At 37.8% G+C, this 25,617-nt stretch overlaps 6 protein-coding genes across 17 annotated transcripts; 3 read left to right on the top strand and 3 right to left on the bottom strand.

Annotated features, from left to right (window-relative positions):
• Positions 1–84: 84 nt before the first annotated feature.
• fam78ba (family with sequence similarity 78 member Ba) lies at positions 85–4,770 on the top strand. Its single transcript, XM_079452885.1, has 2 exons — positions 85–1,289; positions 2,252–4,770. The coding sequence occupies exons 1-2, from the start codon at positions 955–957 to the stop codon at positions 2,772–2,774; spliced, it is 858 nt and encodes a 285-aa protein (XP_079309011.1). The 5' UTR covers positions 85–954; the 3' UTR covers positions 2,775–4,770.
• slc35a3b (solute carrier family 35 member A3b) lies at positions 3,993–14,372 on the bottom strand. 2 transcript variants are annotated; one of them, XM_079452883.1, is made up of 10 exons: positions 14,227–14,372; positions 10,187–10,255; positions 10,043–10,114; positions 9,291–9,546; positions 8,617–8,771; positions 8,219–8,341; positions 6,858–7,032; positions 5,969–6,087; positions 5,737–5,870; positions 3,993–5,402 (listed from the first exon to the last, which is right to left on the bottom strand). In XM_079452883.1, the coding sequence occupies exons 1-10, from the start codon at positions 14,356–14,358 to the stop codon at positions 5,312–5,314; spliced, it is 1,326 nt and encodes a 441-aa protein (XP_079309009.1). In that variant the 5' UTR covers positions 14,359–14,372; the 3' UTR covers positions 3,993–5,311. The 2 variants fall into 2 exon arrangements, with proteins under 2 accessions (XP_079309009.1, XP_079309010.1); XM_079452884.1 differs by lacking the exon at positions 10,187–10,255 and having other exon boundaries at positions 14,227–14,368.
• Positions 14,131–17,045, top strand: imp3 (IMP U3 small nucleolar ribonucleoprotein 3). Its single transcript, XM_079452891.1, has 7 exons — positions 14,131–15,013; positions 15,231–15,338; positions 15,436–15,510; positions 15,684–15,763; positions 16,323–16,374; positions 16,482–16,554; positions 16,786–17,045. The coding sequence occupies exons 1-7, from the start codon at positions 14,877–14,879 to the stop codon at positions 16,810–16,812; spliced, it is 552 nt and encodes a 183-aa protein (XP_079309017.1). The 5' UTR covers positions 14,131–14,876; the 3' UTR covers positions 16,813–17,045.
• sec22ba (SEC22 homolog B, vesicle trafficking protein a) lies at positions 16,923–20,396 on the bottom strand. Of its 5 annotated transcripts, XM_079452888.1 has the most exons (7): positions 20,270–20,318; positions 19,134–19,194; positions 18,936–19,064; positions 18,657–18,766; positions 18,237–18,397; positions 17,860–18,006; positions 16,923–17,493 (listed from the first exon to the last, which is right to left on the bottom strand). In XM_079452888.1, exons 3-7 carry the CDS (start codon positions 19,008–19,010, stop codon positions 17,339–17,341), a joined length of 648 nt encoding a protein of 215 aa, XP_079309014.1. In that variant the 5' UTR covers positions 19,011–19,064; positions 19,134–19,194; positions 20,270–20,318; the 3' UTR covers positions 16,923–17,338. The 5 variants fall into 5 exon arrangements, with proteins under 5 accessions (XP_079309014.1, XP_079309012.1, XP_079309013.1 ...); XM_079452886.1 differs by lacking the exon at positions 19,134–19,194 and having other exon boundaries at positions 20,270–20,396; XM_079452887.1 differs by lacking the exon at positions 19,134–19,194 and having other exon boundaries at positions 18,936–19,088; positions 20,270–20,366.
• On the top strand, positions 19,546–24,197 carry LOC306892094 (uncharacterized protein C1orf21 homolog). Of its 6 annotated transcripts, none has more exons than XM_079452895.1 (7): positions 19,552–19,701; positions 21,400–21,538; positions 22,161–22,246; positions 22,321–22,385; positions 22,478–22,538; positions 22,628–22,692; positions 23,009–24,095. In XM_079452895.1, the coding sequence occupies exons 2-6, from the start codon at positions 21,448–21,450 to the stop codon at positions 22,664–22,666; spliced, it is 342 nt and encodes a 113-aa protein (XP_079309021.1). In that variant the 5' UTR covers positions 19,552–19,701; positions 21,400–21,447; the 3' UTR covers positions 22,667–22,692; positions 23,009–24,095. The 6 variants fall into 6 exon arrangements, with proteins under 6 accessions (XP_079309020.1, XP_079309021.1, XP_079309022.1 ...); XM_079452896.1 differs by having other exon boundaries at positions 19,576–19,701; positions 22,822–24,027; XM_079452899.1 differs by having other exon boundaries at positions 19,615–19,701; positions 21,400–21,505; positions 23,009–24,194.
• On the bottom strand, positions 23,621–25,449 carry tsen15 (TSEN15 tRNA splicing endonuclease subunit). 2 transcript variants are annotated; one of them, XM_079452892.1, is made up of 4 exons: positions 25,035–25,449; positions 24,870–24,951; positions 24,640–24,775; positions 23,621–24,377 (listed from the first exon to the last, which is right to left on the bottom strand). In XM_079452892.1, exons 1-4 carry the CDS (start codon positions 25,086–25,088, stop codon positions 24,209–24,211), a joined length of 441 nt encoding a protein of 146 aa, XP_079309018.1. In that variant the 5' UTR covers positions 25,089–25,449; the 3' UTR covers positions 23,621–24,208. The 2 variants fall into 2 exon arrangements, with proteins under 2 accessions (XP_079309018.1, XP_079309019.1); XM_079452893.1 differs by having other exon boundaries at positions 23,630–24,377; positions 24,644–24,775; positions 25,035–25,219.
• Between the last annotated feature and the right edge of the window lie 168 nt (positions 25,450–25,617).

The following is a 25,617-nucleotide window of genomic DNA, read 5'->3' as shown; positions in this document are numbered from 1 at the left end:
AATCAGAGAGCAGACGACACGATGGCATCACTCAAACCGCGCCCACAACTCGGAGCTCTCGCCGGAGCGCGCATCTCCCAGCTCGGGTTCGCGCACTAGCATCAGCACCTCGCTGCAACTGAACAGCGACCATATAAAGCACATGTCCGCGTTGAGATGTTGTGCTGTCTTTCATTGGAGAAATATATTTTTTATATCACTTCTCTGCATGGGCACGAGGATTTTGTGTTTTACGCTTAGTAGCGTCATCTCTGTGTTCTCCAAACCTCTGACGTGCCCAGGGTTTCCTCGCTGAGGGATGGCAACACACAAAGGAAAAACACAAAATTAGCCCACATAATAATGCCCGTGCTTTTTTTAAACGCAGCACGAGCGACCTAAAGTTTGCATTGTAAACCGCAAATCGTTCCAACTATATGTCGCTTACCGACCAGGCGCATCTTTTCGAGAGGAGCGGCATCAACAAAATGTTGGGTAGGTCGTTCACCTGGAGTAAACATAACCGACATACACTCTTCATGCAGCACCGACTCCTTCAGCACTGACATGCCCGCGCCCAGCAGAAAAACCGGGATCAAAGGGCTCAGAGATACAGCCGGACGCGCGATTTGGAAGGAAGAAGGGAAGCAGGCTCGCACCGGGTGTCCGATTCGGTGGAGGCCGGATCACATCTGCTGGGGACGAGCATCAAGGGCAGTGCGGCACTCCGGCGCTTCAGGAACAGGCGAAACGGATCATCGATACACCCTTCATTTCAAAACACCTCCGGGGTTCTGTTTCAGCTCTTCGTTTGTCTCAAAGATGCACCGAAACCACACTGTACCACTGGAGCTTTAATTACAACATGTGTTGTTTTATAGCAGACATTATTTTTTTACTTTGATGCAGAGGATACATTGAGCAAGAAATGAAGACGAGGATCTGTCAACATTTCAGGGGTCGTTAAAAGGGCCAATGCATATATTGCTCAAATACATCCTCATTTTTCCGTCGCTGGCCACATTGACACCCCTAATAAGCAGGACCATGGGTTGCATTCAGAGCATCGCCTGCAAGCCCCGCATCCGACGGGAGAACATAGTGGTCTATGAGGTGTCAGCCTCCATTGACCAATGCCCGACCATCGTTGAAGAGAATTCGCCCATTGTGTTGCGATACAAGACCCCTTACTTCAGAGCATCAGCTGGAATTGTGATGCCCCCCGTTCCCAGAAACGAAACATGGACCGTGGGATGGATTCAGGCGTGCACCCAAATGGAGTTCTTCAATACGTATGGTGATATTGGCATGTGAGTAATCAACGAACCAATCGTGAACCAGACACGACACTGTTACTGGAAGGTTTGACGCAGGGTTGATCTTGGTTACGTGAGATGCAGAGTATATGGTCAAATAGCAGGTTTATTGTTTTTATTTGTGTCTGTAGTCATTTGTGGTGGTAAGATTCAATAAGACTGTATATCATTTATGGACCCTTACCCTACTCTCTGAAAATGCTGGGTCAAAAAGGGGTAAACCTAACCAACCGTTGGGTAAGTTAAATCAGAAAATGTTTATATTTTACCCAACCATGGGTTAAAACAACTCAACGTTAATACTTTTTAATTTATAATCAAACGGATTTTGGGTTTGTCAATTTTCACCAAATGGGTCCCAAAAAAAGTGAGACTTGTTAAAGTTTTAAAGTGAACAATACGAGGTGACCAGGGTTTTCCGATGTAGGACTTATTCTTGAATCTTTAGATATTCTGTAAACAAAACTTTTTTAACAGTTAACCGGTTAACCATGAACCATGGTCAAGACTAAAAATGAAAATTCTTTAAAATATATTCTGTTCATGGTTTAAATGACGTAAATGACAGAATTCCAAGTTTTGGAAGAACTATAACTTGAACCCTATATGTTGGATGTTTTACCAAAAAGCTGTAGATCCAGGAACATGTTCTAATCCACAAAAAGCACACTAAACTATGGGATGTAATCTATTGTAGGCTAAACAATCAAAATGGAAGCAAAGCTTAGAAATAGAAAATGTGGAGTCATATTGAGAAAAAACTGTTTCATTAATATTTCATTCACAGCCCAATGTCTTTTAATCCCTGTTTTTTGCATATTTCCATGAGGCACTTTGTTCCGAGCAGGTTCTCTCACCCACTACCCCTTCCCCATTCACTCACCTTTTACCTTTTGATGTATTGTAGCACATCTGCTCTCGCTTTTGTCCTTCCTGCCCCTCTCCCTCTTTTCCAGGTCCAGCTGGGAGCTCCCAGAGCTTCGTGAAGGACGGGTAAAGGCGATCAGCGATTCGGATGGGGTCAGTTACCCCTGGTATGGTAATACTACCGAAACAGTGACCCTCTCAGGACCCACGTCCAAACCCTCCCGGCTAACGGTGAGCATGAACGACAACTTCTACCCTAGCGTGACATGGGCGGTGCCCATCAGCAACAGCAACACCCCCATGCTCACGCACATCACGCGGGACCAGAGCTTCATCACTTGGCTGGTGGCACTTAATGCAGACACCAAAGAGCGGATCGTTCTTCAGACGGTACGCTGGCGTATGAGGGTGGACATTGAAGTGGACCCGTCCATGCCTCTGGGCTCCCGTGCCAAACTCATGGGCCGGCCGCACCAGGAACAACCGCACATTCTTAGCAACAACGAACCCATACCACCCAACGCGCTGGGCAGGCCGAATGCCAACGATGCCCAGGTGCTAATGTGGCGGCCTCGGAGAGGACAACCCCTGGTTGTTATACCACCAAAATAGTGTTAACAGTGCCTACAGAACAATGACACCTCATATGTTGATGACTGCATGCACTGTTTGGACACAGAAGCATTGCATTATGGGAAATCTCACCCTTTGGATGAAGGTGTCTTGCGGATTGCCGGTTTTTGAATTCGTCAAAGCTAGACCGTCAAATGAGGAATTTTATGTATGCACAATGAACTGCCTTTAAGGATAGCTGCTATGTAATGCATGAACGAGATTGAATGTTATGTCCCATGACACAAAGTGAATCCAGTTGCATAAAAAGAACCAAGAGTGGTCCCGCAGGAACTCTCACACTTGCTTTGTAGGACAACCAGCAAACTTTTTAAAATCCACACATCAAACTTGAATTGACAAATGCTAGCAAATATCTTTTACATGCTTTAAGACAGAAAAATGACCAGGATGCATGAAGACATTCATCCGCTGAGGTGGAGCGTATGTCATGTTAGTGGATGCAGTGAGGCTGTGCAGGTACAACATGTTCATACAATCAGAATTATCCTGGCACAAGGGAGTTGAAGGAAGTTTGTTTATACTTGCACACGTGTCCCTTTGAGTTTACGCAGTAGGTGCTGCACCACAGGCATTCAACAGATTAATCACATGTCATACGCACTCCATCTGTGCCATTCTCCATGTCCTCCCGTCTCTCTGATCTTTCAAGCTGTCTCACTCTCTTCTCACCCACTGAGACTCTTTGGGTAATTATGAAACAGATGAGACTGAGTTTCCATCACCAATATTAGGATTACTTTAAACCTCTGAAGTCGGTTGTGTTTGGGGGTAAAATGAACGTTTATTTTAAATTGTCCTTTGGTTTGACTTTCAGGACAAAGATCCATTGCTTACAAAATAAAAATGAAATGGGCTAAATCATGCCTTTTGCAAGTAGCACGTGTCACTAAAACGACATGGAAGTTGATTTCTTAATAATGGAACTACAATCCGAATGAATATCCAATGCAGTCAAAATGTATATAAACATTTACATATATATACACGTTTATGTCTGTCGACATCAGTTGTTTACAAAGGCCTATGAAAGATACATGAAAAATCTGTCTTTTCCTTTTTGCCCAGTGGAGGAACCTACTGTACTACACATGGAAAAAGTAGAAATGTGTGGCTGTAGCTGACATTAATTCTGTACACCCTGTTTGCCGAATCCGACATTTCATTAATAGTTTCATTCATTATTTGCATGCTTATAAGTTTGTGAACTGTACTGTTTTATTATATTGAATTTGACTGGTTTACAATAGAAAAAACAGACTGGACATCAATGGAACATGATGACTGAATCGATCATAGCTTTTCTTTACATTATGGACTATTTCATTGGAAGGTGATATGCATGCAGTATATCTAAAGCCTGGAACTCTGATACGGTGGAAGGTAGATTCGATCATATGAGGTTCCACCTCCCTCTTTTATGATAAATTCATCACCTCATCTACCTCTTTCTTGACCTGTTTTCATTTCATCTTCTGTGAAAGCCATATATTCATTTAAATAAAAATATTGTGAAAAAGTATGTTAACCCATTATGTAAAAACTATTGCATGAGCACCAGTACAGACTGCGTGGTTTGAAACGCATTATTTTTTGGAACATAACTAGAATGGTTTGTTAAAAATCGAAGGAATGCCACCCAAAGGTTTTCAAACATATCACGAGTTCTATCGCAGACATAAATCTTACTGTGGTTAAGATTTTGTCGTGTTCATTCGCTTTCCCACTGCAAAAAAAGTCTATGCAATGAAAGACACTGAGTTTACTGTAAAACAGCAGACAGTTTCATAGCATTGCGTTATGGGCAGGGAAAGACACCTCAGTTAAGAGGAAACATATTGTTAACCTTTTTTGTGCATGCATATGATTTTTTGCATAAAATGAACTGTGATGCAACATACATTTCCATTGAAACAACCAGTTTATAGAAAAAAGATCGGACAGTTCACTCAAGGTCTAATAAAATTCCACTCAGCATCTTGTCTGATCTCTTAACATCCCCCACACTTACACTTACACCTAACCAAACCACAAAATCCAGCCATTACTCTTGATGGTTTAACATAAAAAAAATATTACCGAAAATATGACATGTTTTTTAAATGACTGAGACAAACAATCAAGTAAAAAAAAGTTTTAAATATGCCAGTGTTATAATAACGGACATTATAATTGTGTAACATCTTTTCCAGAAACCCTTTATTTTAAGTAAACAATAATTTGGAATGTCCAATGAAGTTCTCAAATCTCTTAAGCTAATTCTGCCACCTGATTGGTCTAAAGCAGCTGCGCTCTTTGACATCGTAACATAACATTCATTAGTCATGTGCTACCTACAGGTTCAAAATATAACAGAACACAGTTGACGTTTTCGCGTTTTAGATGTATATTCCATTCTGCACCTGGTCCCTATCCTGCATCCTCAAAGTCTCCTATCATTCTCCTGGAGGACAGCACCTTTGCAGACAGTCTTTAGGATCATCTTGGGTTATTCTCCATCTTCTGTCAGCCTTCTGTCAGACTTTACTGGCATTGGCAAAGTTTGCTCTCTCGTAACCATAGAGAAATGTAGCAGCGATGACCAGAACAGCACCCAGGAAGAACACGCTAGGAATTAGTGTAAACATAATGTATGTAAACATACTGTACAGACATACTGTTAGAGACCTCTTTAACTAAACTAAAACAATTTAAAGGGGGAAAGTCAAAACTATTTAAAACAGAAAGCGAGGATTTCAAATTGTGAATATTTTTGTATATTTGAAAATCCAAAAAATCTTTAGCTTATGTATGGGGACATGCAAATTGGTTGATAGGGTAATAAAAAAATATGTTACAATAATTCATGAGGCACACAAATGGCACTCTGTCCTGAGAGGTACAAACAATATTGATAAAAGCAAACATACATTCAGAAACAGTTATAAAATTGGCACAATACCTCGTAGGGTCAAAATCCTCCAACCACAAATAAGAGATGAGTGTGGACAGAATGATTGAGATGGATGTGGCAAAGCCCTTCAGGATATTGTCTGCATATTTGATGACAGTTGCAATGACCAACCCACCTAATGCCTATAAGAAGTATGTGGTGCATGTTTACAGAATAGTGACAACAAACACTAACATGCACGATTGTGGGTTTAAAATCATATTTTGTGAGTGAAATATACCTGAAGAGCCACCACTGTCCATGTCAGAGTGTTGTACCCTTGAAAGAGTCCGTTCACCTGCACACTTTCACCATCGTACACAAACACTCCCACGAGTCCGAATATAAGTCCAAACAAACCTGTAAAAAGCAAACAACGATGTTGAACTACCCGCAATGTTTTATAAGCACATCCTGGAAACTTTTGCTAGTCCAAAATATTGTGAATTTAATTTATATTAAAATCAATAAAACAAAAGAATTTAAAAAAAGTGTACAGAACAAATGGGTATGATTAAATTAAATAAAATATTATAATTAATTATTTATATTTAGTAATTATAGATTTAAAAATATAAAGTATTTTAAGATGTAATTCGTTATCTTTTTGCTGTGTCTCTTAAAACATGAATGGCAGATTAATTTACAATTTAATTTACATTTTAGAAATATGATATATATTTACAGAAATCATAAGTTGTAAATTTAAATGGTAAAGTAAGAAGACTGGTTATTATAAATTTTTTATAATTTTATTCAGAAAACGTTACGAAATATTGCAGCTTTAATAAAAACCACAATATTTTGATTTTAGTAAATTAACAAATCTTAAAAGGCCAATATCAAAAGCTATACCATACAACATTCGAGTAAAGAATTTTATTTTCATCTTTGTTGCAACAGTTTTGTATGGGCAAACTTTATGGGTGTTAGAAGCACATAATTCTCAAGAATATCATCATGTCGCTGCTGTCTTTCTGAAACCTCCATATTTCATGATTTCACAATATGCAGTGGCATTAAGATTTGTACTCACTTAGTCAAAGTAGTCAAACCTGTTCATTGGAACACAGTGTCCCAAAACTTCTGTACACATAGTGTACATCTATTTATAAAATGAATCTGCTTACCTAGCTGGATATTACGGACCCAGACACTCTGCTTGGTCTCTTTGAGGATCTTTTCAAAATACACACCGGCAAATCCACTGGAGAAACAGGCCACAAGCACAGTCAGCAGTCCCACTAACTGAGAACCCGCAGTCAGATCTTTTTGCTGGCTGTTTGATGCAGCATCAGTTGGCCACTGTCCAATCATTTCAACAGAAACACAGAGAGAGTCAACACTTCTCTCCCAGACAAACACTATAGATTCGCTTCTCATGCAATAGCTGTTCCAAAAGGTTTGTAAGTGTCTGCATGTGTACTTCGTAGAGATGATAATCTCTGATAATTCTGTCATGAGAAAAATGCCCCACCCCAGACAGTGACATGATGGACAAATATTGTCTTAAACAATATGGTGTAATGATTTCAGATTGCACAGAACTAATATGTTTTTTTAAAGATGTTAAAAGGTGTGACCTGTACGGGACAATAAAAACCTGTCTTTTACGCAAATAAAAGTTGGTGGCTTGAATTTGTTTATGCTTTAAGGTATAAAGATAAGTCATGAATCTATAGGATTTAACAATGGCTATTAGGGAAGACTTCAGTGGTTGGACATCATAGAGTATTTGACCTGTTCTCTGTTGAGTCAACTTTGTTTGTTTTTCCAACAGGTTAGGCGGTGTTTATACTAGTGCATTTTCCTTAAAAAAACGCATAACTCTTGCTACGGCTACACCTGGCATTTACACTACTCCAGAGTTTTTGACCCCTGAAAACTGAGACTTTTGGAAACGTTGCAGACTTTAGAATACGTGATATGCACATACGGATGAAATCAAACAACCCTAATAACATGGATTACCTCATCTTAAATTATCCACACGAAGACGTCCTTGCAGTTATTCGCCATCATGTTCATTTTGTACGAGCCGGTCTGTGACTAGTAACCAACTGTCAACAGCAACGAACTTATGTATGCCCATACAGCTGTTTAAATTTGTGTGTGCATGCCCAGCGTGTCTGAATGGTCATGTGACATGCGTTTGCGGTAGTGTAGTGTTTTATAAAACGTCAGTATAAACGGGGATTGTTTTAGATTTAAAACGCTAATGTAAACACCATCTTAGTTTCCAGTTGTTAAAGCAGCTTTGCTTTCAAGTATCTATATGTTGATCTCTTTTTACACAGTTCAGTCTTGGACAAAAATCTACAATTCTGTTAATGCATGCAAATAAAAGCACCTAAATTAATTTGATATAATCAATATCTGCTTTGATTAAAAAAAGTAGACACAAAGGTAGACAACCGCTTCTGGGAAATGCAACTACAAATACAAAGCTGCCTTTACAGCAAAATTAAACATGAAAGGTTTGTGTGCTTACCTGGACAAGTGCAATGCCAGTCATCAGAATGACAAGAGAGAGCCACTGATAATTTCCAAGTCTTTTACCCAGCATTGAGACTGAGAAAAGTGCTGTGGTGAGAATTTTGAGCTGATATGTAACCTAAGAAACCCACAGAAATGTTAAAGAGACAATCCCTCATAAATCATTAGTAAATGACACAAGGAATCACACTTTTCTTTGCTAATGTTACGCTTATTGGAGCAAAAAAGGCCAAAATATTTAATAATCAAGAGATGTGGTTGATTTTATTTATACTTCCTTAAATCCTAATTTTAATAACTTCACTAATCAATTGCTTGGTTTTATTACTCAGTTTAAGTTTGATTCAAGATTCAAATATATATATAGATTAGTATGAATCAATGCTTTTTCACCTGGTAAGTAGCCGCATCTAGATTGGACAGAGCTACATAAAGCAGGTTGTTCTGCAGGGTGTACATGCCAGATGGAATGGCCAACTTTAGCGTCAACAGGGGCTTGTTGATTATTTCTTCGTTCAGCACACGATTCAGACCATGAACACTACAACCTAAGCCAAACAAGTAAGAATGATGGCAGTGTGCTAATGGAAGCAGTTGAAATCTCAACCGAAAAAATCCTAAACCTCAACGTTTAGTCAATTATGAAACAGTAGTAGAGAAAAGGCCATTTTAAAATCTATTATTCAACTGAGAAGGGATACTTTAGTCAAATGTATATCTGTCGGTGAATTACGTTTGATATTTCCAGTGTAATGTTGTCTAAAGCATACTTTTCTACTGCAGGTATATGAACTGTTTACGGGTTCTAACATCCTCCCTGGAGATCATGTGAAAGTTACAGGTTTTTCAGGCATTTAACAAGAATGCAGCTCGGCACAACTTTGGTGTCACTGTTTTGCAATGCATTGACTGAAGAATGTAACACTAAAATCAAATTACAGCACACTTTGTGATTACGTGTGTTTGTGCAGATCAAATTCAGTGTATTAGCACAATAAGATTAGATAAAATTTGGTTAAACATTGTTTTATACTTGTTTCGGTGGTGCTAGACTGGTGTAAACTTACTGTGGTCTCTGAAGACAAGCAGCATGCATGTAACAATCTTAAGAACTTCAGCACACACCACAGCAGAAGAGGGCAGGTATCGCGGACCCTCGGACTTCAGCGTCCGGGAGTAACGCATGGTTAGCACCAGGGTGGTGGTCTGCAGTACCAACACCCCCAAAGATGCATACTTCAGACATGTAGAGGTTGACCTGGAGATACTAGATACCACAACTGGTGCAGGGACAGCAGCCAGGGACAAGGGTGCCTGTTTAGTCTGAGAGAGAGAGAGCAACCAGCAAATGGTTTTGTGCTTGGTTACCTATCATTTAAAAATAGGAATAAAAAAGAACAATTTCGATTTTGACTTATGAAACCCAGATTACTACACTTCTCCCTAAACTTTAAAAATAATCAGACAAAGAAACATTAATGCAGAGCAAATATTTTACATCACTACTTAGCATGCATCACTAAGTCACTAATGGTTAGGAGGCATGGTAACTGTAATAGAGACAAATTCGAGCATTAGACATTGCTAGAAGATATTGGCCATGTTTGGTTACCAACACCTCAAGGGAAACAAGAAATGCTTCATTTATTCTCTCTTCAATCACGGCCCTTTAAAAATACAAATCTGGCCTTCAACATGAGAAAATATCACCTACCTTAAGCACTGAATATTTGTACACCGGCATCATCACGCATTCAAACACATTTACTCACACCTTCACCAACTCTGAAAGTTTCACAGATAAATAATCCTCACTCACCGGTGTAAGATTCATCAAGGTAATGTCATTTCTCCTTATGCCAGATGCAATCTGTCCTTTAGACCTGTTATGCTGTAAAAGTTCTCATTTCAGTATGAGATGACAGACTGAAACACTCATAATCCTTCAGTAAAGAGACTCCACCATAAGTCCCTCCCACTGACACACAGCCGGATGGCAGGAGGATGTAATGTGAATTAGAAATCCTATACGCTGTGAAAAAGATAGTTGAGAAAATGTGAAATGAATAAAGGGAAGCTGATGCAGTAATGATTTTAATGTGTTACCAACTTAAATGTGTTTGTTCCTAACAGGTTATTCAAGCAGTTTGTGTTGAATGCACTTTAACTCACTGTAACACAACTGTGTCATACACTTTGACCTTAAAACTGAACACACAAACCTCAAACGAAGTGACAAACAACATTCATTAAAAAAGAACTCTATATCCACAATCTTCAAGTTACTTTATTATTACCTATGTTGGGACAACGATTTTAAGTTGTATTTGTTACATTGTACTATCAAGCAATAGTCTTTGCAAAGAAACACGCTAATCACACACTACTAATGAAACTATGATTATGAAAACAGTGGCTGGCATGTCATTGAAACAAGGAAGCTCTGGGTGTGACTCGGTATGCTGCGTGCCAAATGGCCAGAGGTGGGGTGTAGTGTACACTTTTGAGAGCACAGAGGTTGCCTTATGTAGCACTAACATGGTGGTGAAGGAGGGGTTGAACTACAAAACTGTCCTCTGTGCAGAAGAAACCTCAACAGATCCTGTCAATCAAGATCGCACCCCACCCCTCAATCATCTGAATTCAGGTCTTGTTCTTCGTGTTTTGGTTCATAACACCACATTTTGTTTAACCAATCAAAAATCTTGTAGTTTAGCTTAAAGCGATATTTCACAGGCAAAACTGATTTTCCCCATGTTTTACTCACCCTTAAGGTATCCTGACTGAATATGACTTTCTTCTTGAAGAATAATGCAGTCGGAGTTATAATACGAAGTATAATTTTTCTTCCAAGTGGTAGAATGGGTGGTTTGTTTGCATGCTTGCAAGCATACACAGACCACCAAACATAGAGCTTTGTGGTTGTTGTGAGCGACATAGGACAGATGAGGTCAGCTAAAGGGAATACATAATTTATTTATAAACAATGCCCAAACATTGTGACTCCATTTGCATGAAAAATTTGCGCTTTACAGCTTAAAAGGAACAATACAGGGTTTTTAATCTATTGACAGAAATGCAATATAATAAACAAAACTACTTCTTCAGATGTGTATAAAGACCTTACGTAATGAACCGTTATGTTTTTAATACTTCAGAATAAGCTATTTATAGCTACATACATTGAATTTGGCGCCATGTTTTGTACAGCAGCCCTAAATGGACAAACAACTCTTCAGTGCGCGCTTCCTCTTCCTCTCCCCAGTAAAACGTGCTCTTGCTTTCTCTCCAGAGCCAAAGTGCTCTAGTTCTCTCTCTCTCTCTCTCTCTCTCTCTAGTATCTGGACGTGAATAGTATTAAAGAGGTTCCAGATAAACAATAATGCTCAAAACTGCTCTGTCACACTGCTAATATTTCAACAACAACATCAAATCTTGGTTCTTACAAAAACAGAAAACCAATGCTACTCACAGACTGATGCAAATCAAAGCAACCTTCTCGGGGGTGATTTTAGATTAGATTATATAAAATTTTATTGTCATTACACATATACAAGTACAGTGTAACGAAATGTAGTTTAAGACGATATTTCTCTCAAACGCTGTCTGCTGAAATGTATATCGATAGATATCTATGAGTATCTCTGCTAAAACCCTTGTACCGCAGGTCCTAATGCGTCTCTGCTGGAAAGTCTTTAAAATATTAACGCAGGTCCTAGCTGACTTTTATCCTTCTTTTTATACTCACAATGCACAGATCTTTTATTCTTTCTACAGTCTTTCAAATGCCTGCATGATCTCTTCCTTGCGTCAACATAAGATGCATTGTGGCAGCCGACGACATATTTTTGTACTGTAGTGGCCACAGTCGTGTTTGGACAGAGATATTCGTTGCAAATCTATAATACAATGCTAGTGGCCGCTATAAATAAAAAACTGCCCCTTTAACAAAACGCATAAAAGCTTCCTGATTTGAATATTCTTTCATTTTTTCTTCATATTTTGCAATTTCATTTGATTTTTTATTACAAACTTCTTCCCCTTGATATTGTTCTTCTTTGGTGTTATTTTGTTCATCTTGTGAACTCTTGCAGCATGTTCCATGAGAAACTGAAACTTATCCCAGTAACAAAGCAACCAGGAGATTTTGAAACTGTACAAAATTTGGAGTACAAAATATCACTTCTGGTAGTCAAGTGGTCTGTCTGGTCAGCCTTGCAGAAATATCAGTCTGTTATGCATTCACTGCCTGCTACTCTCTGCTGAAACGTGGACATTCTTCAGTTCATCTGCGTATGTCCCAACTGGTTTGGCTGAATGACTAATCAGATCTTTTACTTTAAGGAAACTGAACAGGATATTGGTTCCAACAGCAGGAACCTGAAAGTTTTATGACGTTCTAAACACTTTTGACGACTTTCACATTAACCTGATGTCTGCAGTTATAAAACAGACCATTTTGTTTAAACTGGGTGTATCTGGATGAACAAATACACCTTCTAAATCTACAAATTGCATTTTAGGAAAGGTGTCAAACAGGATGCAGACTTGCAATTAGGCATGGGCCGGTTTCAAGGTATACCGAGGTTTGTAAGACTCAAGGTTTCAAAACCACTTAAATGTTCTGTGGCTGTGACAAAAAAATTTTTTTTGAAAGAGTATTTTCTTTATAATTAATCTTTATTTTCTATGTTCTGTGAATGTTGGTTAAAAATGTAATCTATTTGTGTCCAGTTGAAAATATGTTATTTGTATACGCAGACATTTGAAAGCAAAACATTTTAGTGTTGTAATTCAAATACCATGAAACCATGGCACTTTAGCTAAAGGACGGTGTAAAGGTGAATAAATACATGGACGATAACATATGTTGTTAAATAAACAATGAGAAACAAACTTTTACGGTAACCATATTCTAAGCATAACATGTCAAGTAAAACCATCATTATAAACTTATAAGGTATGTCGTTTTCGCAAAAGATAAGTAAAACTGAATCAAAATCAACCTAAAAGTAGTAGAAATACTCTTTTACAAACGTACATATGAATGAACCATTTCCCCTAAAGTAACCTTTATTGTATTAAGATTTTTATCATACTATTTATATTAAAAAATACAGAGTTTATATTACAATCGGTCTGAACAGCACCCTCAATAAGTCGCAAAACAATTGTAACCTCAGTTACTGGTTTCAACGTAATTTCCTTGTAACCAAAGGGGAGAGTGGTTAGGCCTAATTGAACTATAACCCCGCCTGCTAACCAATGGGATTTGTTGAGGGCTGATCTTAACCCCGCCCCATATGTAGCACCGCCCCGTACTGCAGGCTGCAGCCAGGTGTACTTGTATAAATGCGAGATTCACTCTTAAACTAGCTATGATTGACATATTGATAGCCAGTTAGTTCCTGAATAAGAAGAATTGGTTGAAATGTCTGCTGACTGACAGACTCATTCATAATAGTGTGTTCACAACAAACGCGAATGAAGCCTTAAGCGCGAGAACGATGCGAGTAAACTCAAAATGTTCAAGCGTCCAACTTCACGAGAATAGCGCGATTTACCCCGTTTGGTGTGAACACTCTATAACAGTCCCTTGCCGCCACCGTAACTATGTAAACTGCTCCGAAATCGTTGAAAAATCCCCACAATACTAACACAGACTGACAGCCGGTCTTGTCACAATTTATATTTTTTATATCTAAGAAGCATTTAAGTATTTTGGAACAAACATTATAATCACCCCATAAGACTTGATTCAATTCGAGCACTGATAATATTCATGCTTTTCTGATTTAAGTACTTGTTTAGCCTAATGTCATATAGTTAAATTGTTTAAATAATTTGCGTGGTCAATTGATTGCGCAATGTAAAGGGCATATATTAATGTCTATCTGACTTAGTTTGGGCTCAAAACAAAAAAGACGCAAACGGTATGAAACCGAATGTGTAATGAATGTCAAACTAACAAACCGCGGTAACTGAATGAATGAGAAACTATACCTGGGTATCACGAGGGACACTTCCCGGTTCGATGCTGGCTGGCAGTCTGCCGGATGCATAGTGGCTTCTTAAAATATAACAAAATTTCTTCCTGAGTCTCTCTCGCTTTACACGTAAAAGAATAGTCTCCATTCATGTTTCTGGTTAAGCCAGTTTCTCTCAAACTTTTCTTACGGGGGGTCAAATCGCTTAGAGTGACATCTACCGATATGGAAGTGTTCGTGTTTTAACACGAAATAAAAAAGGGAACCGACGGCAATCACTATCGAGATGCTACAACTTGCTACTCAAAGCACGCATTAACAACTTTACTTCAATTTCATTCAGCATGTATTGCCAGACGCCTTTTCTATAAAAAATGGCATTCCATTCAATGTATAACCAACGTATTTACAGCATAGTCCTTGGGTATTAAAACCATGATATTGACGTTTATAGCGCCATTATTTTATCAGATGTGCTGAGTGAAGATTCCATTGTTTGTTTGCGTTTTGGATGCATATACGTGGCCGTAGTTTCTTCGCCTCGCCACTAAGCGGCAGTGATTAGATCCACACCAGTCTCAAAAACGCTGTGAATGAAAACGTGTTTCCGGTTTTATGTGAGCGTTGTACCGCTTAGATGTAAATAAAGTAGTTCTTTTTTGCAAGATGGTTCGAAAATTGAAATTTCACGAGCAGAAGCTCTTGAAGAAATTCGATTTTATTAGCTGGGAGGTTGACAACAATCTGCACGAGGTGAAAATACTGAGAAAATACCATATTGAGAAAAGGGAGGATTACACCAAGTGAGTAAAGAAAACCATCGTTAATATAAATATAACGTTTTTTAGAAGCACGTGTATTTTTGTGTAGCACACATTTGTCATGGTTCGGAAACAATTTGACATTAAGTCGGTTGTGCCAAATGCATAAATGTGAATATTTTTCTAAGAAACATGTTTAAAACCAGAGTGATGAGACATGTGAAGACAGTGATCTTTATCTAAATCTTTTTCTCCTTAGGTACAACAAACTTAGTCGAAACATTAGAGAACTGGCACAGAAAATACGGGACCTGGATGAAAAAGATGGATTCAGAGGTCAAAGCACAGCTCGTATCTTGGAAAAACTGTATGTATCCGTTTTATTGGGCATTTTTGTGGCAGCACACCCATATGTGTACTTCAGCCTTGTTTGAAGATTATTAATAATATTTTACGTTTTGCAGTTACAGTGTTGGCTTAATACCCACCAAACAGAATCTTTCACTTGCAAGTGAAGTCAGTGCATCTACATTCTGCAGGTAAGACATGCAGCTTCATACCTGTTTTGCCATGTACAATAGGACTAAATGGGGAAACAAAGTAATATCCATTTATTGAGAGTTTAAGCAGAGCCTGATTGAGGGAAAATTGTTTTGAAACGCACATTTTCTTCTTTTAAATATTTTTTAATGTTTTGTTTTGTTTTCATCAGGAGACGGCTTCCCACAATTATGCTGAAACTGCGCATGGCCCAGAATCTTAAAACGGCTATAACCTTTATTGAGCAGGGGCGTATCCTTCAATCATACATTTAATAAACTGAACCATAAATTGTTTTCAAGTTCAAAGAGTTGCTTATATTGCATTGTGCTGGGCTTAACTACCACAAATATACTGTATTAAAAATAACACTAGTTTGTTTACTACACAGTGTTTTGTGAATAAGTAAATGACACCAACAACTATGTTTAACGGGATAGTTCACTCAAAAAACATTTACCTATATACATTTCTTTGTACTATTGGAAGAATTTATGAACACATACAGTTCTGGGGTACCTTTGAGTACAATTAAATTTTTCCTACAGTCAATGAGGTCACAGAATTGAAAATGGCTAACATGCTTCCAAATATCTTTCTGTGTTCATCAGAACGAAGTAATTTATACAGGTATGAAATGTCAAGAGGGTGAGCAAATACATTTTTTTGGGTTAACTATCACTTTAATTTGTTTTATATTGCTGTACTTGAATTAAACTGAATCTCTATTTATGATGAATGTGCATCTCGTAAAAAGTTTTAATATCCGGTGAAAAAATAGTGTTCGAAATTTCTTGACTAAGATATTCAGATATTCGTGTCGGCCCTGAGCTTGTCACTGATCCTGCTTTTCTTGTAACAAGGTTAGTTAAAGCAACCCTCAATACGTTTTTTACCTGATTACCCACATGCTTTAATTTTTAAATTAGAATGACCTGTCGTAAAACACAATTATTGTGCAATAATAAAGGAGTATGGAAGACTTTATCACGTGGGTGGATTCCTCCAAGATCAAACAACATGTGATGAACTACAATGAGGAGGTATGCATGTTCATGTATTTTATCCTGTGAAGTTTATACGCAATCAGCCAGTATTTATGTCTCAAGACACTTTTTTTTAACACTGCTCTATATGTGAGAAGTAACAGTCTACGATGGCAGAAAACTGTTGTTAAAGCATATTTTGTGGTGGATGTCGATTTTACAGTGTTTCAGTTGTGTATGTGAATTGCTATTATTGTTTTTTAATCTCTTTTTTTTTCTCTCTTTCAGAGGGATGATTTTGACCTTGTGGTTTAAATTTCTTATATCCAGATAAAAGGAATTGGTGTAACAGATCTGATGGTCAGCACATAAAGATCAGCTTTCATTATGTTAATTGAACAATGCATTTATTTGTAAACATAAGTGTATTAAAGTGTTTTTATTTAGTTTTTCATCAAGTAGGTTTAACTTCACAATGCTTTTGTCATTATGTACTTGCAGCATAATGTGTGCTCTTAAAATTTACAAATAAACAGTGTTTTTCACATTTTCAAACTCCTGGTATGAATTTAAATGAACACCACATACATCTCTCATAGCTTAGTAATACTTGTATTATGAAAAAAATCAAACAAAAGTACATTTACAACTTACACCTACAGTTATAAATTAAGTTACAATAAAACAGTGAAAAGACATCAGGATTGTTCACATCACATTCTTCATTCACAGGCTATATTTATCTCTCAAACATCACTTTAAGGCCATAATGAACTGGTGGGTGTCCAAGCATTTCTGGACTAAAGCCCTGAGAGTTGCTGCTTGAATTTGTCCTTTACATTCACAGCCACCAGAAGCGTACATACACAATGAGTGTGATGAGAATAACAGCACCAGCAGCCACTTTAGCATAGGTGGACCTTGTGTTGAGATATTTGGCATCGCTGCGGTACTTCTTAGACAGACTGGACAGATTGGCAGCTTTGTAATCCAGAGCTGCATAAAAAAACAACACTCTAATGGTAAACTATTAGGAAATAACTTTAAAACATACAAATAATAGGAAAACTATTCAAATCAAAAGATCAAAGGCACTTTGAAATTCTGTCATTTACTTACATTCGAATTTATAAAAGTTCTATTTGGACGATATTTGGAAGAATGCTTATAACAAAACAGATCTTGCCAAAAAATCTGTCTGTTTATTAGCATTTTCCCAAATATCTTTCTCTGTGTTCATCAAACAAACAAATACATTATACAAATTTGGAACGACTCGAAGGTGAGTAAATTATGACACAATTTCCATTTTTGGGTGAAGTATCCCTTTAAAGTATGTTAATGGTAATAGTGTTCACCTACCAGACAAAGCTTCTCCACGCTGGAGAACCTCCTCTATATTGGCAACCATAATCCTTTGAACATCCTGCAACTCTGTATTGATGTTGCCCATATTTCTTCGTGCTCTGCTGTCAACATAAGACTTTTTGGTCTTCTGTATGTATGTGTCTGGGGATAAGTTGTTTGTTTAATTTTGCTTGTATACAAAAAGACTCATAAACATAGTAAACTAGTAATATGTATGCATAGTAAACTATGTTAACTTTGTTGCCAACTACAAGACAGTCCATTAGATTGACCTGCTGTCAGGTGTCTCCCTCAAGATCTTAAACCACCACACTAAAATATAAAAATATTCAAGTATATAACTCAGTGAAGGACAAATACTGGTGTCTTACCAAATTCAATAAAAGAGTATGGCCTCGACACTGATGGGACCTTTTTCCCATACTGCTCACTGAATTCTCCCTCAAGATCCTCCAGATAGGCAAATGCCAGTTTCTTGGGGAATCCTGCTTCACATAAGGCCAAGTAACACACTCCCTTCTCAATGGCATAGCTAGAAAAAAAATATTTTGATGTATGATGACATCAAGATATAATTCAACCACAAACTATAAGTTTTTACGTCCTTGTTTTTATATGCCGGTGGGGGCCCAAACCTGAATGCACACAAACTCAAAAATGTAGGTCCCCATGGGCAGAAAAGCTTATAAATCGCACAGAACAATATTATTTTTAATCTTTAGGTTTAGGGGTTAAAGTGGACGGTGCCCACAGAGATAATAAACCAGACGTGTGTGTGTGTTAGAACTTACTGAAAGCACATGGTACCTGCTTCTAAAGTACACCGTGCAGGACTCTGTTCATTCAGTTTTCGACAAAGCTGCTTGGCTTGATTCTGATACTTCTGTAAGTCTCGTCCACACTGTAGGATTATAACTTTAGTAACTCGTATTTCATAAATTAAAGTACTATACAATCACAATAAAAAAGAAACAAACATACAGTGACTCAGACTGACTTGATCATTTAGTACTTCAAACTTTATGCATACTTATTTGAAGCATGGAGAAGTGCTTGCGATTCATTCATACCTGCTCATCTTCTTGCATTGATGCAGCAAGTGGCAAGCCGTCGGCGACTCGAACGATCATAGTCAGCAACATCATTCTGACTGTTTTCTTCTCTTCTGTCTACTCTGAGGTGAAGCTTTCTATCACTGACTGGTAAAAAGTGACACATTTGAACTGACAACAGCGTTCAGATGAGTTGGCCGGAAGAGGGTGTGTTACCTCAAATTCTTTCCGACATACGCATTCCAACCGTTCCTTTTTTGCCCATTAATGTCAGGAACTTCTTACACCAACATTAGAAACAACAGAAGCACCGAAATACAAAATACCCAGAAAAAAACTGGCTTGTCATCAACAAAAATTTAAGAACATAACGAGAAATTGCCAATTGATTCTTATAAATTGCACAGCTAAACCTTTGCATTATTATTACATATGTATTGCTCAATAGAGGTCGAAAAACATATAGGCTTTTGGTTTTTTCGCGTGCAGCAGAAAATGATTAGCATTTTCCATTTACTTTGCAAACATTTACAAAAATAAATATATGTAGCGCAGATTAATTTGTAACCCAACATTCAGCCAGTCAATTTGTGCTCTTTAAACATGTTTTCAATGGGAAAATCAAGGTTGTGTTAGCTCGACTCTGTCCTGCCCACGCAGATCGTTTCGATGAATCGACTACTCATGTCTGCAGACTGTTCAGTTCAGATAGCTGATCTCTCTTAGGCGCTTTTCTTGTTGCTGATCACGAACAGCGCGATTAACCTCTGCATCTGCACTGACGGTAATATCAGCTGTATAAAGTGATTCCTTACGCTCTTTACTTTCTTCGCATCTTGTTTTATTGAAGTAATTCCAAGAAATCGGGCAAAATGTGCCTTTGTGTTGTGACTATTGTCGTCGCCACCTATGTTGTGGTCAACAATCCCACAAAACAGATGAGATTCACGCCTGGCGATGATCTGATTTTGAATACACATCTATACAAATTCGTGCGTTCGGGTGGTAACGATTATGTAAACTACGTGTTCCAGCATTTAATCTTGGGCTTTTTCTTCGCGTGATAGTTAACGATATGCTAAGAAGTGATTTTTAATGTACACGTTCGTTACTAGGCCACATTGCTTACTTGCTGTAATATTATATATGAAAGAAAAGATTAATGGGAAATTTGTGGATATTATTATTATTTGCTTGATTTCCAGACAGGTCATTGTTATTTAATGTCTAGTGTTCTCACCTATTGCACTATTAGCTCAGCGGCACAGCACCTTTGTGTTATATGGACAGTCACATTTTGGACGGTCACTTTTTTGAAAGCTGTGGTTTGTGTGTGAGTTAACGGTTCTCACCTCTGAGAGCGATTAGTTCAGCCTCATTGGATTGGCTGCCACTGTGTGCAGCTCTTTTGATGCCACACAAGGGCCCTTTATGCGCGAGGCTCCAGCTGGACACGCATGTGTGTTCTGATTGGATGATGTTCATACACGAGAATTGAAGTCTTCAAGTTTAGATAAAAGTCGCATTTTTAATGTTATTTAAAGAAAAGATAAATATCCAGTGTCACTAAACAGTATTTCGACACTTTGAGAACTTTTAATAAATATTCAATCTGAATATCAAAGTGTCAGTTTAGGTCAATATGGTTGGTTGTCTTAATAAGTTAGTGCTATATTATAATTCTGTAGTATGAGTACATACGTTTATTTTGTATTCTTAGAGAGAAAATTACACTACATTTGCCAAAATGGGCAATGCACAATAGAGCACATAGTGGTGTCCCACAATGCACTTCTATTTTCAGTGGACTAAGTAGTATTAGTCATAATTAAAAAACATTATTATTGCATAATATTGAATAAACAGTTACGGTTGGATGTGTCTGATGTCATACAATAGCTATGTAAGATGCTACTCATTAACGTATAGTTCCACTGCTTTCAGTAAAAAGTAATCTAATATTAGTTTCTAAAACAATAATTTGCTTCAGAAATAGTCTGATATATTTTGTTTGTTTATGGTGTTGTTTTGAAACAGTCTATATCAAAACTTGTTCACAAAAGCTTTGCTCTGAATCTCTTGGGTATAACTTAAAGAAAGTCATAGAAACCCAAGTACATAGAATCTTAACTTTGGCCAACTAAAGGCCTATGTCTATTTTAACCTAACCAGATACCTTGTCTAACCCTAGCATGATATCACACAATTTTCAGTGCACAGAAAAGCGTCTAACACCTAACCCCCATCGCCATAACCCAAATTCATATCAGATGCTTGGCACAAGAAGTGTACACAAATGTGACACACCCAGATATGAAGTTCAGTGTACGTCACTACTGATAGATTAAGCTCCATGCTAGACATAAATTATTTCCTTTAAAAGCTAATGTAGTCCGGAGGTTTTGTCTAAATACTTATTTTTTTTACAATGATTTTGTTTTAATGTCTGAATATGAAAGACTGCTGTGTGTTTTGTGATCAGGTGCAGTAGAGAGTGCCATGCAGGAAGGTGAGGAGAGGGAGTGAGGCGATGGGCTGTACCTCAGCCAAGCAGTTGTCATCAGTTCCCAATGATGAAGAGGGTCGGGGTAAGAACTACAGCAATGGAGATGCCTTCTCTGGTCAGTGCATCTGCAGTGCTTTGCTTCCATCTATATTCTAAGTCAGTAAGACACAAAGAGTCCGTTTAGATTGCGATTGATTCAGAATATAATTGAGTTACATTTAAAATCGGTTCTTGATTTTTAATTATTAAAATCTTAAAACATTTGTATGGCTGCTGACACCTCTACTATTAATGTCCCAGTTTTTTCATCATGTATTACTTTGTGAACTAGACACAAAACAAAGTCTATTGTAAGATTTAATATTAATAAGCAATATTTGCATTTACCTATGGAAAATTTTATTTAATTTATGTTGTTATAAATAATAATAACTCAACTTTTATTTCACAAACTCAATCCAAATACCTAAAATATAAATTTTCAAATCTTAATCGACCTTGTATTGGAATACATTATGATGGGTAAGATTAGGACAGACTTAACATTAAGTTACATTGTCTTGTTAGTGTGAGTACTATGTGTTCATTTAAAAGGCACTTTACTAGTAAAGTAATTAACAGTAAACTACTTGCCGGAACAATCCCCCGGAACCTTCGGGGATTATGGTGGTAGTTTATCTCTTGAAGCTCCAACCAGCAACCTTAAGTAAAGTGTTTATATTGTTTATGTGTTGTAGATGAATATAAGCTGAAAGGAGTTGAGAAGGTGAAGTACATACATGGAGAAGAGGAGCGCATGAACACACGAAACCAAGATAACTTGGTAACGACTGATACACACTTGGTGATATTAATATTTAAATAGTCATATTAATAGTTTTGTATGTATTTTTTTAGGAAAAGAGCACATTTTTGCACAAGGGCAGGCATAAGGATGCCACTGGGAATAGTAATAAGATAAGGTATGTCTGTGTTTGGGTTCTTGAGTACCAAAAAAGAAATGAAAGGTGTTCTGTTGAAGACCAATGTTAACCAGGTCTTGACTGTTCCTCAGTATCCACTCTTCAGAAAGCCAGCAGGAGTTCTTTAAAATGCTGGATGAGAAGATTGAAAAGGTGTGTGAAGTGCTGTGCAAGATGTCACTCACATTTACTTCAAAACGAGTTTTGCAACAACGTAATTATTTTCACTCCTATTTCCATAGGGACAGGACTACTGCTCTGGCGACGAAGATATGACATAGCATGCTGAGACCCCGACTCACCAGCAGTGAGTCAGAACTGCCCAAATGTTCCTTACGACCCCTTTCCATGCCTTCTTACCCAAGTTTACTTATCTGCAAGAGCATGGGGTTTATAACATGGTTGATGGTGACATTCAACCCTCTTATTCCCTCAGTTTACATACTACACACTTTCCCAGATGTCTTACAGATCAGTCTTGATGCACAGTATTAGGAAGGTAGTCGGCATGGAAAGGCCTAGTTGAAGAAACCTGGGTTTTGGCCCAAGTTTTAAATGGTAAAGACATTTTCAGACTGTTCCTCAATCCCTTGCCTTACACAAAAGCCTTCTCCTACTCATAGACTACATACGGCGGAGAGCCATGCACAGAACGTCCTGGATTTTGCCTTTCCTTTGACATGGGCATCTTTCGGACACTCATACGTGAAATACAGCACATGTACCCACCCATAGGGATGTCCAGAGAAGATTGGTGACCCTGAGGCGGAGATGCACACTAAAAGGGACTTTGCTGAGAGACTAATTTGATGCCGAGACACAGGATGTGAAATCTTATGAACAGAAACACAATGCCATTTATAGCATTCCAAGTGTTTTTTTTACTGTGTGAGCAAAGTATTTTTCACCCACAAATGTATTCTGTTACATGTTTTTGACCGTCGAGTCATGTGTTACAAAGCTCAGGACAGTGGTGCTGTATCATCAGTAGATTTGTTGTTGGAAGAGTGGAGTACAGTTTCGTCATAGTCTGTTTTGTCGGGTAAGTATAAATGTGGCTGAATGATGAATAGATCACAATATCTAGCCGAGTAATGTTTAGTGACACTAGTTACAGTATCATAAGGTCATTTAGGTTTCTAATTCTCATTTTGTTCTATAAATCAGGCATTAGCTTGGCATTTAGATCCCTTACATTCCATTTTTATAAGTTGATATGAAAACCAGTCTTCTGTGAGTTTTTACATTGATACATTTTATTGCCAAGAAGTGCTGTTTTTACAGTTATGACAGTAATGATAAACTTACCATAGCCTTAAGCAGTGTTTTTTTAAACAGACAAGAAGCCATTTGTTGTCTTCTCTCTCACACTATAGGAACAAAATCCCATGTGTATGGTTGTACAAGTTCTCTATGCAGTTGGGCCAAACAATATTACCAAAAATGTTTGAAGCCGAATGAAAAAAAAAATTCAAAGGGATCTGGTTTACTAATGTTATCTTTTTTTTATGTTAAGATAAATTACCAATGTATATTGTTTATGGTCTGTTTTCTCTGCACTGTTTAAGTTTTTGGGATTTATACCATGTAATTTTACACAACTGACATTTCATGTATTTGTCTGAGTAAAGAGGAGCAGCTCAATTGTGTTTTCTTTAATACTGTAAATCTCTTTTGCGGTACAGCAAGATATATGAGGATGAAGGCAAAAATATTGTAAACAAATCTTACAAATTCAGTCTCTCGTGTTCAACTGTGTCCTGCATCAGTCATAATACAATGATCACTTTTGGGTCTGTTTGTTTATGCTGGATCTGGGTGTCTCATATTTGTAACCTCCGTTTACGATGCTGTCGGCGGCCCTGATCTTGGATGTCCAATGGCGGATCAGGGGTCAGAAATCCATCACACAGCCTCTGGTACACCAGACTGGAGTCAGACGCCACTGCACACAAGAGCATTGGGGAACCTCTGTCCAAAACACAGCGTAACCTAAAAAATGAAACGATTTGTAATGTAAAAATGATTTAAAAGTTATATCATATTGTTCACATCCACTTTGAATAGCATAGCAGACTTTCTAGATGATAGGGTTTTTCCTGCATTTCACTTCCATGTGACAGTAATGTCTATTTATTCGTTCCTCTAATTACGTTTGGTGTCCCTAAAATGGCTTATAGCAACTTGAAAAATAAGGATTTATTCATCTACTTGGTAATACAAGTATTCTTTAGTGTTTTTGACCGTTTCTTACACACTGTGCTTGATGGATCTATGTGAAGGTAGTGGGTAGATCATCTGGACTGTGTCTCCCTCTTTATCTCGACCCTCCAGCAGAACCGCCTGTAACTCAGGACAGGAAACGCCGAGCACCCCTGACCAGCCACGAACTTCAGGAGAATAAAGACAAGAGCAAAGACTTTGTTACGTAGTGCACTTTTCTTTATATTGTTGCAATATTACTACGTTATATGCTTTTGTCACCTTCTGTCAGATCCATGTACACCAGGAAGGCAGCATACACTTGAGCACTGTCTCCTACATCTAGACGCATAAGATCTTGGTACTAAAAGGAAAATAAAATGAACGGCTATTTTTGGTCCAAATGTGCAAGGAATCCGTTTATTAAAAAAGGTGGCTTGCTCTTACCACGCTGTGCTGCTGGATCCAGTTCGGAACATCTGCTTGATGGGCTTCGTCCATTACAATTTTTCACTTTTACGCTGCCGTTTCCCACCAAGCACATATTTAATTAACACATTTTACTTTCCATGTGCGCTCGACTAAGCGTCTGCACTTCTCAAAAACGAATCATACTACGAGAAAGGCAAAATCTCATGAATATTAATTACGTACTGCTGACGTTTTATGGTAACGTCTCGGAGCGTAGCTTCGTTTAGTTTAACGAGACGTGACGCCACCTTAATATACTTATGTAATATTTTTTGTAACATCTAAACTCACATTCTTTGTAAGCACTAATTAATTTAGACATTTTTAACTTGTAAGACACCAACGCAGCCGAATGTTGTAGTCCTTTGCTTAAATGCGTCCGGGTAGAAACGACACCGTTTTTCAATGGATCCACAAATAAAGCACTTGAATTGTAATCGCGTGTTTGAAAAAAAATCACTTATTTACACCACAATCGCTGTTTGGTGAAATCAGTAGTTACAGTAGCATTAATAACAGACATACATCTGTCATTTGCACACCCCCATACAATTTCTAC

This window comes from Barbatula barbatula, assembly GCF_947034865.1.
Source record: "Barbatula barbatula genome assembly, chromosome: 3".
In the NCBI taxonomy this organism is placed as follows: domain Eukaryota; kingdom Metazoa; phylum Chordata; class Actinopteri; order Cypriniformes; family Nemacheilidae; genus Barbatula; species Barbatula barbatula.
This window is presented reverse-complemented; position numbering and strand designations above follow the sequence as displayed.

Coding starts and splice junctions, on each gene's coding strand:
- fam78ba (XM_079452885.1), top strand. CDS start 955: ATGCATATATTGCTCAAATACATCCTCATTTTTCCGTCGCTGGCCACA. Junction 1,290..2,251: donor ACGTATGGTGATATTGGCAT/GTGAGTAATCAA, acceptor CCTCTTTTCCAG/GTCCAGCTGGGAGCTCCCAG.
- slc35a3b (XM_079452883.1), bottom strand. CDS start 14,358: ATGGAGACTATTCTTTTACGTGTAAAGCGAGAGAGACTCAGGAAGAAA. Junction 10,256..14,226: donor GTGTCCCTCGTGATACCCAG/GTATAGTTTCTC, acceptor TCTTTTTCACAG/CGTATAGGATTTCTAATTCA. Junction 9,547..10,042: donor CCTTGATGAATCTTACACCG/GTGAGTGAGGAT, acceptor TCTCTCTCTCAG/ACTAAACAGGCACCCTTGTC.
- tsen15 (XM_079452892.1), bottom strand. CDS start 25,088: ATGGACGAAGCCCATCAAGCAGATGTTCCGAACTGGATCCAGCAGCAC. Junction 24,776..24,869: donor GTACATGGATCTGACAGAAG/GTGACAAAAGCA, acceptor ATTCTCCTGAAG/TTCGTGGCTGGTCAGGGGTG. Junction 24,378..24,639: donor AGATCCATCAAGCACAGTGT/GTAAGAAACGGT, acceptor TTCATTTTTTAG/GTTACGCTGTGTTTTGGACA.
- LOC306892094 (XM_079452894.1), top strand. CDS start 21,448: ATGGGCTGTACCTCAGCCAAGCAGTTGTCATCAGTTCCCAATGATGAA. Junction 22,247..22,320: donor CACGAAACCAAGATAACTTG/GTAACGACTGAT, acceptor GTATTTTTTTAG/GAAAAGAGCACATTTTTGCA. Junction 22,386..22,477: donor GGGAATAGTAATAAGATAAG/GTATGTCTGTGT, acceptor ACTGTTCCTCAG/TATCCACTCTTCAGAAAGCC.
- imp3 (XM_079452891.1), top strand. CDS start 14,877: ATGGTTCGAAAATTGAAATTTCACGAGCAGAAGCTCTTGAAGAAATTC. Junction 15,339..15,435: donor GCTCGTATCTTGGAAAAACT/GTATGTATCCGT, acceptor TACGTTTTGCAG/TTACAGTGTTGGCTTAATAC. Junction 16,375..16,481: donor CCTGCTTTTCTTGTAACAAG/GTTAGTTAAAGC, acceptor GCAATAATAAAG/GAGTATGGAAGACTTTATCA.
- sec22ba (XM_079452886.1), bottom strand. CDS start 19,010: ATGATGTTGCTGACTATGATCGTTCGAGTCGCCGACGGCTTGCCACTT. Junction 18,398..18,656: donor GCAGGTACCATGTGCTTTCA/GTAAGTTCTAAC, acceptor TTTTTTTTCTAG/CTATGCCATTGAGAAGGGAG. Junction 18,007..18,236: donor ATACTCTTTTATTGAATTTG/GTAAGACACCAG, acceptor ACTTATCCCCAG/ACACATACATACAGAAGACC.